Source organism: Saccostrea echinata, unplaced genomic scaffold, assembly GCF_033153115.1.
Source record: "Saccostrea echinata isolate AGI-Se365-2 ecotype Australia unplaced genomic scaffold, CSIRO_AGI_Sech_v1 ptg000025l, whole genome shotgun sequence".
In the NCBI taxonomy this organism is placed as follows: Eukaryota; Metazoa; Mollusca; class Bivalvia; order Ostreida; family Ostreidae; genus Saccostrea; species Saccostrea echinata.
In genome coordinates, this window is record NW_026889774.1 from 11,253,150 (window position 1) to 11,268,371 (window position 15,222).

General features: G+C 34.3%; 1 protein-coding gene across 1 annotated transcript; it reads right to left on the reverse strand.

The window, feature by feature from the left end:
- Positions 1 to 2,846: 2,846 nt before the first annotated feature.
- On the reverse strand, positions 2,847 to 12,190 carry LOC133191988 (N-acetylated-alpha-linked acidic dipeptidase 2-like). Its single transcript, XM_061327796.1, has 17 exons — positions 11,772 to 12,190; positions 10,034 to 10,334; positions 9,637 to 9,762; positions 9,059 to 9,245; positions 8,881 to 8,977; positions 8,528 to 8,617; positions 8,358 to 8,443; positions 8,109 to 8,228; positions 7,723 to 7,808; positions 7,567 to 7,630; positions 7,278 to 7,437; positions 7,077 to 7,167; positions 6,811 to 6,900; positions 6,421 to 6,586; positions 6,238 to 6,319; positions 6,025 to 6,117; positions 2,847 to 5,914 (listed from the first exon to the last, which is right to left on the reverse strand). The coding sequence occupies exons 1-17, from the start codon at positions 11,999 to 12,001 to the stop codon at positions 5,710 to 5,712; spliced, it is 2,274 nt and encodes a 757-aa protein (XP_061183780.1). The 5' UTR covers positions 12,002 to 12,190; the 3' UTR covers positions 2,847 to 5,709.
- Positions 12,191 to 15,222: the final 3,032 nt, after the last annotated feature.

Sequence of the window (15,222 nt, forward strand, 5' to 3'; positions counted from 1 at the left end):
ATTTATCCCCTTAAAATTCTGGTTCCTTTCTCTCGAAATTTATGAGAGTAATTTTTTATTGATAGACAAAATTATATTTGGAGATCACTCTGTATTTAAACCACAGGTACTTGTGGACGGGACCCCCCCCCCCCCCCAGCAATATTCAACCCCGAGGGTTGTTGGACATTTATTTATTACACTTATTCATCATGTGTACCATAAGAAAAAATCGTGAAAACCCCAAAATAATCGTTCCACACAAAACTACCCCATTATACATTATAAGAGAGAAAGGTATGCCACTCCGGTTTGTTTACGTTGCACCCCCACTGGTCTTTTTGGGTTTAAAAACAATTAATCCTTAAACAGCATTGTAGTCAGTGCGTTGAAAATTCCTTAGGTAAACGCAACGGAAGTGAATAGAGAATATATTACTTATGATAACATCCGAGAGAGATTATTACGTCAGTCCTAGCCTGGTCCCCTGGCTCATCCTTGCCAAGGCAGGAGAGCCTGGTCCAAGTGACGCGGAGTACACGAAGCAAAACAGGGACAGGGAACCAGGCTACGTCAGTCCAAAACTCTCTCGGACGTTACCGTAATAAGTGATACATTCTTGGTGTACTTCCGTTGCGTTTACCTAAGGAATTTTCAACGCACTGACTACAATGCTGTTTAAGGATTAATTGTGGGATTCTTACGAGATGCAGAGTCAATCCGATAGCATGAACTAAAACAGAAATATATGAAGAGACAGTGTGAACCGACATTTTAGGTTTAAATAAAATAAATACATGTTTTTAAACTCAGAAAGACCAGTGGGGATGCAACGTAAACAAACCGGAGTGGCGTACTTTCTCTCTTATAATGTATAATGGGGTATTTTTGTGTGGAACGATTATTTTGGGGTTTTCACGATTTTTTTCTTATGGCACACATGATGAATAAGTGTAATAAATATAATTTGTGAAGAAAATGTCCAACAACCTTGGGGTTGAATTGCGAAAGGGGGGAGGGGTTCCTGTCCACAAGTACCTGTGATTTAAACATCCTTCTCGATGTAGGGAATAATCGCGGGCTCTTTAGTGAATTTTCCTGGCATAAACCTTTACCAATTTGATACATGTATATATTTAATATACTTTCAGTTTCAGCATTTTTTTTTTTCAAGTTAAAGTTTTCAATAAATTAATCTAATGAAATTAGCTGTCAATTTAACGTGCTGGTTATTACTTCATTATTTATAGAGAAATCTTTATTACCAGTTTTTCCGCGCTTAGCTTTCTTAAATTTTATGTCCCTAGTAAGCATCGCTGGCTTTAGTGGCCGCTATTTCGGCACAATCCATTCACATTTATTTTATGTACATGAAGTGTAAGTTTACCCCATCTTGTTAGTACGTATATTCCACCCGAAAAGGCAATCCCGCAACAAGATTACATATTTGCCGAAGCCTATATTTGAAATCAGAAAAAAGATTAAAATACAGCTTTACAATAAGAAGAATCCAAAATTGAAAGTATATTTAAAAAGACATTGAAATTTTTTAAAATTATTTTTATTTTGAAGATTTAAAAAAAAAAAACAAAAAGGCTCAATGGGACATAGAACTACTAACTAAAATAAACCTCAAAAGTATTGAATACAAACACGTGTCATGTCATCATTACACAATGACATTAAATGGAATATGCAGATAATGATCAGGAGACAAGCTCAAAATTCCATTGAAATAATAGAAATCGGGAGCAGAGCAAATACGGACCTCTTCAAACATCAGAGGTGGGGTAAGGAGTCATGGAAGCGTATACATCCCATGTCGACCGGTCACACCCTCCTACTGGTCCTTGTCATGATCGAGAAAATGGAAAAATCCGTAGACAATTCAGTGTTAAAATAATGGCTTAACAATTAGAATGAAAAAAAAAAAAAACAACAATCAGCATTCGATTTAATGATAGATTGTATTTGCGGGAAAAGGTCATTGAATCGACCAAAGAACTTGCAAAATGTTGACTTCAAACGAGACTGTTGATATCCTTGTTTCATCAACTTGTTTGTCCGTGACTTGTCTTGTTTTAGAAATTCGTGCATATCGAATCAATTGGGAGACATAAACTCCATATGCAGATGATAAGGGTAGTAATTATATTGCTACATAAATAAGGGAAGTTAACGATAGAAAAGTTGAAGACATCAAGTTTTGTTGTTAAATTCAACTTTGAACTGAGAAACATAATTATTAATTGTAAACTGTTCGTTTTTTTGCACACCACTGAGTCTTTGAATTGTTCAAACACATAGATGGTCAATAACTTTAATGTGTTAAGTGAATTGAAGCTGTACTTTACCAGGTTGTTAGAGAAAAAAAATAGCTCTACTGGTTATCAAACACAGGAAAATATTTTTATCCACTGTACTTTATATTAATGAACTTTGGGTGTGTCAAAGTATATATCTTTTAGCCACATAAATATAACTTGTTTTAAGATGCACACTGTATTGTGTTGGACATGTCCACTTAATATTGCTCACCCTGCTGTCCAAGTACAGAAAGCAGACTTGACTTCCCCAGAGTCTTTGACACAGCAAAGCCACATTGTGTAAGGCTAGCAACGCAGGCTCTGTGAGGGGAACAGGAAGCAATATGGAATGGTCCTGTCAACAGGGTAGTAAAACTTTTCTGTTAACCATTCACTCTAAAAGTACTAGTTGGCCTTTCTAACTTTGTACTGGTTTAGGTGTTTCTTTGCTCTTTCTTCTGTCTCATACCTTTTCAAAGAAAAATGAATTAATCATATAACATTTTGTGCATAAGAAGTGATGAAAAAGTAAGCAAATGGAAGCAGCAGACATGAAACTAATTGATCAAACTGTTATATATTGTACATTCATTTGCTGCCAGATCATCCTTGATAGGCGAATACACAGATGAAATACCGGTACATGCAGTACATAACATCAATATCGACAATGAAGTTGAATCAACACATCATGCAATTTATAGTAGTATTTTCTCTCGAAATACAAAAATTCTGTACAACAGTTCATGTATATACTGAATTAAATACATATACATATACTGATATCATTCACTTCAAACTTATACTGATTTTATATACAAGGAGACTGCATGTACTATATGTATTTGAATTTTCATAATACCTTTGTATATTTTTTAAATAATGATATGACAAATAAACCTGCTATTGTTTCTAAAAAGTCTCTACCATGAAATATAGTTTTTGTGCTATATGCCCATGGTGATATAGCCGTCGAATATTCACTGGCAGCATTTGATTTCCCTCGCTTTTTATCTTGGAACTTTTCTGATTTTCTCTGCATTGTAACGTGACACAAGTAATGTCTACTTCGGAATAAAACACCTATTTATTGACTAATAGTATTCGGACTATAAGAAGTGGTGGGCAATTCTTTATCCCATGCCTTTCATCTTGCCAATTTTTATACAATTAAAATGGATCCAGAAGATTGAGATCGCCGAACTTTCACATATCCATATACGATTTTGTGTTTAAAATTTGATTTTCAATAGCTGTTCAGAGAAAGTGCAACCATCTTTTGTTTAAAACCGCCAGACGACACTTCACGACATCACAAATAATTTCTCAAAGCAGGAACTTAAATAGAAGTTGAATAGAATGGCTTGACCAAAATATCCTAAAAATTGACAAATAATATTCATGCCCCCCGTAATCAAAGATTTGAGGGCGTACTTTTTGGTCTGCTTGTCTGTTTATCTGTTTGGTCACAAAACCTTTAATATTGCCTGTAACTTTTGAGCGGTTCTTGTCAGTGCTTTTATATTTCAAGGCTGATTATAAGGACATTTCTTCAACATTTTGACCTCATAACATAACCTACTTTTGAAAAAGTTGGTGCTAGGGTATTTACATTTCGCATACTTATTCCTTGTGACAAGACCTTTCTTTGGGTACATTTTTTATGCCCCCGTAATAGAAGATTCGGGGGCATATAGGTTTCGCTCTGTCCATCCGTATGTCTCTTTGTCTGTTAAACTGTTAATCTGTTTGTACGCAAAAAATTTTTTTAACCTTGCCCATAATTTTTGAATGGTTGGAACTATGCCTTGACTTTTCACATGTATATTCCTTGTGGCAAAAATTTTCTTTGGGTACCAACATATTTGACCTCTTGACCGTGGGAGTTTGACCCACTTTTGAAAAATTTACCAAACTTTAACCTTGGCCATAACTTTTGAACAGTTGGTGCTACGGCTTTCCTATTTCACTTTTGTAACTCTTTGGTGACAAGTGTTTTTGATCTTGGAGCTTGACCTACTTTTGAAAAACCTTAACCTTAGCCATAACTTTTAAATGGTTGGAGCTAGGGCTTTCATATTATACCTGTGTATTTCTTGTGTCAAGGCCTTTTAACCTTGCCTTGGAGTTCGACCTACTTTTGAAAAAACTTTAATCTTGACCATAACTTTTGAATATTAGGAGCTAGGGCTTTCATGCTTCTCATGTGTATTCCTTGTGATAAGATCTTTCCTTGGGTACAAATATTTTTGACCTTGGAGTTTGACCTACTTTTGAAAAACTTTAATCTTGGCCATAATTTTGAATGGTTGGGCTAAGGCTATTAAACTTCATAGGAGTATTCCTTGTTACAAAACCTTTCTTTGCAGTATTTCGATCTCTTATCCTTCACCTTGGAGTTTGACTTGCATCTGAGAAACTTTAACCTTCGCCATCAGCATACGGGGCCATCAGTGTTTCACAAACACATCTTGTTTCCTCATGCCCTAGGCCTCGGACCTTGAAGTTTGTCTGATTTCTGACTAAATAAAATATTCAGATATATTTTGCTTATATGTCTTATATATAAAGATCGAAAGGATTTATTAGATCACATTTTTCTTTCCCCTTCATAATTTTTTACAAGTATTATCCAAAAATTTATGAAAATTGAAAAATAGTGGGGATTCGGATTAGCCAATATCTATTTTACATGTAATTGAAAAATTGTGCTCCAAAACACCTTACTAGTATTTAACTAAGATACATAATATATGTATACAATCAAATAAAGAAGTTGCTTTAAATTACGTTAAAAAACCTAAATCCAAAACAATATTTTGCCTATTCCATTTTTACACTACTCGATTCTACAGATACATCAAATAGACCACAGCAAAGATATTCTATACACGAGAACAGAAAACTGGTATTTGTAAGAAAATAGCAAATAAAGAAATTCATTAATCATTTGTATATTTTTTTTTCAAATTATTTCCAATTTAGCTTGTTAATGTCTTTGTTTTCACCTTGGTATCATGATATCACCTCTCTTCTTTTACCTGCTATTAAACCTCAGAGGAAGCATTGATGTATACTATTATTTGTTCCAATTACTAAGTTACGATAAGAAATAGAGAGGGCACTATTTTTGCTGGAAGTTGACAAATTAGGTTGACTAGTCACCAAGAAATAAAAATCAGTTGATTACTTTACTGTATATTGTATAAAAATCAGTTGATTACTTTACTGTACATTGTATATATCTGAACTATTCTAAATAATAAAATGAAAAGAAGGAAAATGCACATAATGAACATGCATTGATTCTGAAATGAATATTTACAAGAAAATGATAATAATTATAAAAACACCAGTGTATGCAATTATTTTCTAAAACGAAACAAACTTTATTATCCTAAAATATTTCACACACTGTCCCTTCCTACAACGGCATGAATCTGGACGCTTCGCGAAGAGTAGAGGCCGCTGACTCGATTGTATAAAGAATTACGGTAAAATGTTTCTTCACTATTTCCCATCTCCTTTGTTCATCTGGACTTCCTTCAATCTCAAACATTCCGTCCGCCAGCCCTGGAAAACTGCTACCAGCGTACGTATTGACACTGCTCTCCGCAAACAGAACGTGTCTGAATAAATTGGTAAAGAAACATTTATTATAAATATTTCCGCTTTTTTTAAAGATTAAATTTGAAAAGTCGTAATTCGATTCAGACTGTTGACTATCACGTGATTATACCTGGCCAATGGGCGCCCTGGTAGACCTTGAGGATCTATGAATGCCCTCTCTAACTGGATGAGCTGGTCGTTTATTTTTCTAATTGCAAAGGGACTGTAAAAGTTGAGATATATATTAGGTCTAATAAACAAATTATAAATAAATAAATTTCATCCATAACATATGAATATGATGCATCCTCATACTGAAATACACATTGACATGTTAACTTACTCCTTTTTGTTTACGGAGTCTACAGATTTCTGAAAAGCTGTTGTCTCTGACGTAAATAAACTTGAAGCGTTGTAAAGTAGATCTGGATAATTAAAACATCAAATACATCAAAGAGATGGTTTCCATTTACAATTTAAATACAAGTAAGCACAACAAAGACCTATACAAAAATTTCATTCTTGCCTAATTGAATTCCGTTTTTTCTCATTAAGGCTCCAAAATCAGAATCAAGTTGTTTAACAAGGCTCTGCAATTTATGGGCGTAGTCTTCAACTTTGAAAGGGATAATCAGGGAGTCAGCAAGGTTCCGTGCTAACTCCGCCCACGTTTGTCCAACTGCCCGGTGACGCTATATCCGAATAAATAATGTACATGTAATAGTTTTATAACCCGCCGTTCCTATATTTCAGTATGTTGGAAATGTTTCATTATAACTTGAATTCTTCATTGTATATTTTCGAATTAATGCATGTAAATATTCAACCATAAAAAACCATCACGGAACTTTTCTATTCATGTACCTTTCTTTCATATATATGTACTCCTCGATGAATGTAAATAAATAAAAAATACCTTGAAACCGCGGTCCATAATCTCATCCACCACCTTAAAAGTCTCGTACTTCGAATGATAAAGGGGATAGGAAGAAATCTTGTATTTATTCTGTAAAATACATAAACTGACACTTGATTCATACAATCTGGCACAACAAAGATCAAAATAATTGCAACTTCTTAACTATTTTGTACTCTCCTCTTATCCCACAGACAGTTGAGCGATTGAATTATCTAATCTTCGATAAGATACATAAAAATTCTGACTGATTTTAAGTCTCTCACCGAATCGAACGTATATCGTATATCCAGACATGGTAAACCAACACGTTGTATAAACGGGGCATAATCGCTTCCAGACCCCATGTTAGAAATTCTAAAATCCGTGAAAATAAATTAGTGAAAAACATGCAATTTTAATATACCCTAGGTTTAATGACCAAAACATTATCTGAATTAACATAAAATTATTTGTGAGAAAAATACCTTGGAAGCTTATTGTCTGTATCGGGGAAACTAGACAGCCATTTATCATAGACGGTTTTCATTGCTAATTCCTGCTCATCCGGGTTTGGAACCTTCTTTGTAGCATCGTAAATAACAGAGTTTAACAGAGGTGTACCAAGCGACCGAAGTGAGTAATTACCTAGTAATTGAATGAAAAATAATTTTGTATATATTTGAATGAGATAGTCAATCATTTTCAGTTTAATTTGCAACTATAAAATTAATTTGCATCTATAAAATGTGCTTCAGTCAAATTCCCTAAATGTACCTTGCACTGCAATATCCACATTCAAGTAGGCAACAGCCCGAGATCCAAGATTTTTCACATATTGCTAAATTAAAATAAATTTCATTTCCAATGAGACTATGAAGAAAAATTAGCAAAAAGATATGAATTTCGTACTTTTAAATGTAAGTATTTCACCTCTATCCATTCTGTAGATCCAATAAGTCCATACTCTTCCGCGCCCCAGCTACAAAAAACAATCGTTCTCCGTGGACGCCACCTGTCTGTACAAAATTCAAACAAGCAATTCACAGATTTTCCAATATATATATATATATATATATATATATATATATATATATATATATATATATATATATATATATATATATATATATATATATATATATATATATATATATATATATTCAAATGGTATAAAATTCCTCTTGCCTGGTTAAAAATTTCGAATTATCGGAAGAGTTAACAAAATTGTATTTTGCCATAATTTGGCAGTTCTAGCTTGTAATTTGCAGTCAAAATATCAATAGAACGTTTAAAGGAATTCGTTCCTTTTAACTCACTTGTTCGAGCAAGGTTTCCCATTACTCGGGACACCTCTTTCATCACAGCAGTTCCACTGGATGGATCGATCGCTCCAAACACCCACGCGTCACGATGGTTGCCTAGCAACACATACCTATCTGAGAAATCGAAATTTTGCAAATTGCTATTGCGCAGAATGCTTAAATTTTCTAAAGTAAAAATAATCTTTGTAATAAATTTTCTTTTACGATGCGTTTCAAATTTCTAATAGGTTCTTATTCGCTGACCAGGCTCAATTCTTCCCCGGATGATCCCAAAAACATTGTAGGTTCTTCTTTTACTATTCTTCGTAGAAATTCGTATTCTTATCCGCCTAAAGAGGAAAAAACCGATGACGTATTTGATATTACAATAGATACAGCATAATTATTCCTAAAACAATTTAATTTTTACATACCATCCAGAGTTGCCTAATTGTCCGCCATATTTGTAAGTTATATTGAGTGCTCCTTTCCAGCTTTGTGGGACCTCTGCTCCACTCATATATCTGATATCAATATCATAAACATGACGTCATTTCTTTACAACATATTATTTCATAGATACCTGCATGGTTATTACCACGGAAGCCGGTTAGTGCCAGGTAGAAAAAATAAATGTCTGGCGGCCGCCAAATAAATAACTGGCGGCCGCCAGAAACTTATCTGGAGGCCGCCAGATAAAATATTTTTCTACCTGGCACCTACCGGCTTCCGTATATTACAGATATCAGAAGTGTTTGAAAAGATATAAAATGTTCCTATAAGTTACCCAATAAGTGTTTTGGCAACACCATATCCAATCGGATGAGAAGGAATCTTTGGAAGCTCCGCCTCTGAATCGCTTTCATTCAATCTATATGCATTCTCTGTTAAGTAAAATCAGCATGAGACTTGTAACTTAAAATCAATATAGACAATGCTATCCGTGTTTAATGGAAGTAAAATACCTGTAGCAGGGTAACCCGGAGTAAGAGGATCTCCTTGTCCAAGAAATATTGTCCCCCGCTGTGTGCCCGTGTCTGGAAGCCACCAGTCGTGGGGGTAAACCTGTGAATTCTCACCGTCAACAGCGTAATCCGCTGGATCTGAGTAGATTATTATTCCTATAGCTCCATGAAGGTAGGCTTGATTGACCTTAATCAAGAAATATATTTTTTAAAATGTTTATTACTTAGTGCAAAAATTAATTTTCACAGATTTGACATGACCCCCCCCCCCCTCCCTTCACCCGATCATATTCACGGGGGGGGGGGGTCTTTAAAATAAACAATTTATTGTTCTAACACATATTTAAAAAGCCTGATAACTAAATCGTTTTATTGAACATTACGAACATCAAAGAAATTTTATAATTCTCTAAAATTTACATGTAATGTATACTAGTATTAGGCACATGTGCAAGAAAAAAAAATTATGGAAAAGAAGAAAAAATTAAATGGCGAAGACGAAAAATCCCTAAAATGTAAGTTGATTATACATGTATATGAAGGGGGTGTTCCTGTCCATAACCACCTGTGTTACAGACCTTGTCGCCTCTGAAGATTTTGCCGTATCGAGCCAGTACGATTTTTCCTGTTACGTTGATGTTCGTACTGTTTGCCAGCCACCTATAATCCTCCACCCGTCCATAGTTTACGTATACAAGTTCCATCTACAGAAAAAAAACAAATGTCTGATCTTCAAGCTTTCCTCAACTAAACGTAAAAGAATAGAATACTAAGTTTATATTTTATGGTTCTTGGTTGATGGATTTACTAATAAGCAGTTACACATTCCACATTTGAAATCTTCATCGTCCACCCAAAGAACAAAACAGAACATAACTCTCTTTTTTTTGAACCTCTGAAATGAGTGTTTAAAGTGGCTGTTTTTTCTCTGATGTAACATCAAATATAAACAAGAAAAGTGTACTTTTGGCTTACTGAACTTATATCGCCAGGTGCAGAGTAGGCATTGAATGGGGGTACCACATTTGACTTGTTTTCGCTGGGATCCAGAATTGGTTCGTACAGAGCGGACTCCCAAACTATCTGATTTGTAGAATTGTAGACAAATATCCGATTCATCTTGCTTTCGTCCTCTGTTTCAGGATAGGAAAGCAGTACATCATATGGTGTGATGAAAGCTTCATCAAGACCCACCGATTTCCAGAAGTCATGAAGCTCCTTAGCCTGTTTGTAATCTGCATCTGTTCCAGCGAGATGAGGGTATTCAGAGAGTTCTCTATTTAAAAAAGTGCACAATATTTGGCAACTATTAGAAATTCGTCAATTTTGTCAACGTTTCCACATCGTCAAAGTTTCAACTTTTACAGTATCATAATGGTCTTTGTTATCGTTGTCTGATCTCTGAAATATATCTATAAATGACATTTTGTGTTTTATCATTGGTATTGCTTTGGTATCAAATTTATCTATTTAAAATCTTGACATTTTCCGTGCCTTTAAAACTACACCGATTTATTCCAATTTGACATCATATAAAAAGGAAAGGGTATGCTTAAGTCTTAATTCCAGTTTCACTTCTTATCCAGACACTGAAAATTTTCCATTGTTTTAATTCCGTATAAAGCCTATAGAGGATCGTACATTTTGACCGTTGTTTGTGACAAATGTAAACCTCAGTTTCAGTACTTTTAGTACTGTGATTAAATCCGTTAGCGCTGTTGGCACCCCTATCCATTATATGACAAAGCCAGTTAATTATTCAGTTACATGTACCATCTCATGACTTGTGTTACCCATGTTGTTATTCAGCTACATGTACAAAAGTACCATGCAATGAGGAACAAATTTATACGGTCATCTACCTGTAGTTCGGTATGTCAGACAGGGAGTTCATGGCTCATTCCCAAAAACCTATCATCTGTTGCATAATTACAGTGAAAAAGTAACAGGAGAAATGTACTGAGGTAATTCGTGATTCTGCATGGATAAGACAGAGATCAAGAGAGAGAGAACTGACCTTAAATTCTAGAACTCATGCAGTAAATCACAAAACAGGAAATTTTGAAACGGGGGGTTGGGGGGGGGGGGGGCAGCCGGAATAAAAAGTAATATCCAAAGTCTAAATATTATTTAAGGGATGACTCATTCGTTTATGGCAAAATTTTTACAATAAATATTTCGAGAAAATATTCTTTACAGGACAGATAAAAAATAAACTTATGGGTAATTTCGTACTTCATATAATCTGGTAATGATTCTTCTCTAATAAAGTACGCACAATTTATTTTTGGACACAACTTGAGACATCTTCAGTGTACATATCCTTGTCATAAAACTTAATAGGTATATGACGAGTAAAAGCGCAAATTATATAATCAATACGTGCAATCATACATGTGCGAGTCAACAGCATTTATATTTATGGTCTATCATAAAAAAAAATCACGTCTTTAAATAGTGTGCTGAGTTTAAATAGACCGAAATGAAGGATCGAGTGTTATTCCTACCATTTTGCAAGAAAACGCTGCGTTATGAAATTTATAATAAAGCGTCCAAAACACCACCGATTGGATACCAATGAATACAATGACTTGCTGTACTTAAGAATGCGTTGTAAATTTTGTTTGAAACTGTCAACATTTACAAATAGGATGAATTCTATGTAGTTTTTTTAGCCAACCAATTAAAAAGAAAGAAAATGACAATATTTTACCGCAAATATTGCCGAATATTTTCACTCCTAATCTGACTGATGATCTCGGGAGAGATGGTTGGGTCTCCATCTTGAACAAGGCTTTCTGGTATTCCTGAAACATTTTGATTACCGTCCTCCGTACAGAATCCAAATCTTCCAATTATCATACCAATTCCTAAACCCACGGCAGCCGCTATTAGCGTCCAGAGCAAGAGATTCCTTTTGGCCTGTTGGTGCACAGAATTCATTGTTCACTTATCTTTAAACCTGAATAAACTTCGTAGACACCTAAAAATTTTCCTTGTAGTAAATTCAGCAGGCAATGGATATCGTAAATTGTTAAGCGTTGTGTTTGATCATTTTTGGCAAATAAAGGGTATATTGCCGTGTTATAAAATCCCAGGAATTGCTGTTGCGCTCAGTAATATAGTCCTTGGACGCTCTAGATCTGTGGCAGTTTCAGTGATAAGTAACTTCAATGCCGGCTAGATAATCTTGACAACTTAATCCCGCAAAGCAGCTTTGTGCAGACGTTATCTTTTTTATCATTTAATGAAGTCGCCTTCATTTTTTTTTTCAAAGGGGGGGGGGTTCTTGCAAGAAAATTGTTCGGAAAAAGAGGGGTTTTTTTAAAAAATAAATTGTTTACATATTCATATACCGGTAGTAAAATTGTTTTAGAAAGAAAAAAAAAGACATATATGATGTAATGCTAAAAAAGTACATGAACTATTAAAATAGCTGCGTCCACCTTTCACTCATCATTATGAACGTAACGTCCAGTAAAGTATGTTTGCATATTTTATGGCACTCTCCTATCAGGAAACATCTTTTTATTGCTAAATTTTATGTATTTCTACATATACAAGGGTAGATCCAAACTTATGTGGGGAGGGGGTCAAATCTAGTCAAAATATTCTACAAATATATATTAAAGACACAATTTTTTGTAGTGAATTTTTATTAATAATGAAAATGATGTTCATATATTGTTAAAGACTATCAAAAGAGAAAAAATGTTTATAGATATATTATAACAAATTTGAGAGTTATAAAAATATTTTTGTGAATAAAAAATAATTTAATTTTGAAGAATACATCTTTATATAAATACATGTATCATAGTCTTTTTTTTTTTAAATTTTGCATTAGTCTTTAATAGCATGTTTGGGGGGAAACACCTTGCAATACAATTCAACATTGTGTCGTGTAAATATTGGAAAGACAAAATTCCATTTCGCTAACATGTCCGATGAAGAGAGAGAAGGTGCACTTTATTCAGACATCCAGGCGACGACCTCGTTCACTTTTATCACATGTCATATTGACCCGATTAATGTCGCTGAAACGAGTGAAAATTTAAATTAAAAATGGCTGTTACTGTTCAGGATGCTGTTGCTACAATAAATAATTTTCTTTCAAGTGACGAGGACACGATTTAGATGATATATTTGCATTTTAATATTTACTAGTTTAATGCAATGCACAATCTGTTAATTTACAGCACAAGGCTTCGTTACAATAAAAACTGAAATGTAACTTCAAAATTAACAAAACAGAAGTGTTGGTCGAGCAAAATGAACGAACATGTCGTTAAAATTACTTATTACCTCAGTACTATATGTTAATTGAAAAGAAACAATTGCAAATGATAGAAAATGGATATTTCAGCGGCAAGAAATCTTTTACCTCCGTTTTCCGCCACGCAGGCTTCTTTCTGACCACCCGACGGCTTAAAAATATTTGAAACAATTTACGTTCCCGCTTCCAGAAGTAACAACCGGTTTGACCCTGGTTATGAAACAAGTGCGCCCAGAGTCTACAAACATTCTAAGAGTGTTGCATGAGCAATTCTAGTCCTCTAACGGCAAGCCTAAGCAGGTTCCCTTAAAAATTAATATCGTCAAAACTAATCAAAGCGGAACCAAATGCAAACTTTATCTTGAAACTCAAGAAGGTTAAACTCGCATTAAAAAAACTAACAAAACAAAAACAAACAAACAAACAAGAAAAACAACAACAAAAAAAAAACAACTTAATATCTGCAACGTGAAGTAAAAAGTGTAGAAAACGAAGTGGGTTTTCCTGACAGGCAGTCAAAGGGACAGCGAGATAGACAGACGAAGAAGAAACCTATGGTCTAATCCGGTTTCACAGGTAGGGGATGGCAAGTATTCTAAGAGTATAGCATAAACAATGGTAAGTATAGTCTGGTTCTCCTTGAAAGTTTATGTCAAAAATCATCAAAGTGGAACGAAATGGAAACTTGATCTGTAACTCATCGAGGTAAACTCACTTTCGAAACAACAGCTCAATATGTGCAAGCTTGTAGTAATATTCCGCTATCACATGCACATGTAGTTTACGTCTCCTAACTTATTCGATACTTCAGAGCAAGCTCTGAGTACGATCAATTTTCAAACGGAGGCATGCTACTAACACATAAGTTAATGTTACAGAGATTTCAACAACCTCTTTTAAAGTCAGCATTTCGTAAATTCTATGGTCGTTATAATGAAGGTCATTATAACGACCATAAGCAAATATAATCTATCATAGGGTTGTATTTTGGCTGACGTTTTCTTACCAATTGTTAGGTCTTTGTTTTCATACTAAATTTGATTACGGAATATTCCTTCTACCTATTTATTAAATATGGCTCACGGCAGGTGTGACTGGTCGAGAGGGGACGCTTACTCCTCCTAGGCACCTGATCCCAAGTCTGGGATTTCTGGGGGCCAATGATTTATGTATTATTCACAGAGTTGTATTATTTGTGGATTTTTTTTCAGATCGATCATTGTTCATTGTCTTCATCTTTTTCATTCTATAATTTTTTTTTCTAATATTATTTTTAAAAAAATTGATAAAACTATCTTAGTCAAAGAGTATCTTGTGATGCATTAATTGCTGTTCCTTAGTAGGTGTTTTAGGAAGTGGTTGAATTCCGTAAAGAAGCACGTCTTTTGCATAGTATGCTCACAAGAGACAGCATTTGCTACCAAACACTCTACATCTCTACAATGGTATTTTGAGACACAATGAAATGTCTAGCAAACTTCGATACATGAAAATCCAACTTGCAGAATATCAATAGCATAGAGGCTGCTCAATTCTGGGACATTGCTAGCAAAATATTGAATCGTCATTATTGTCAGTATCTTTATCTAGGGAGTCAGAGAAACCATCTCCTCTGGAATTGCTTCCTAATGTAATTGCTGATACAGAAATTGGTCGAACTCTGGTGTAGAATTTTTGGACTTATTTTTTAAATCGAATCTGTGAATACAAAGATCCCTTTTGCAAGAAATAATAACATTATATTTACTAATAGATGTAAAAAATTTAATTGAACATATTACAGAGTAACTTTTCTATAACATTTATCATGAGAACTGGAATGCTTGATTTGATGCAACTGAATATAGATAACATACGTATAGAAACACGTTAAAAAATAAAACAAAAT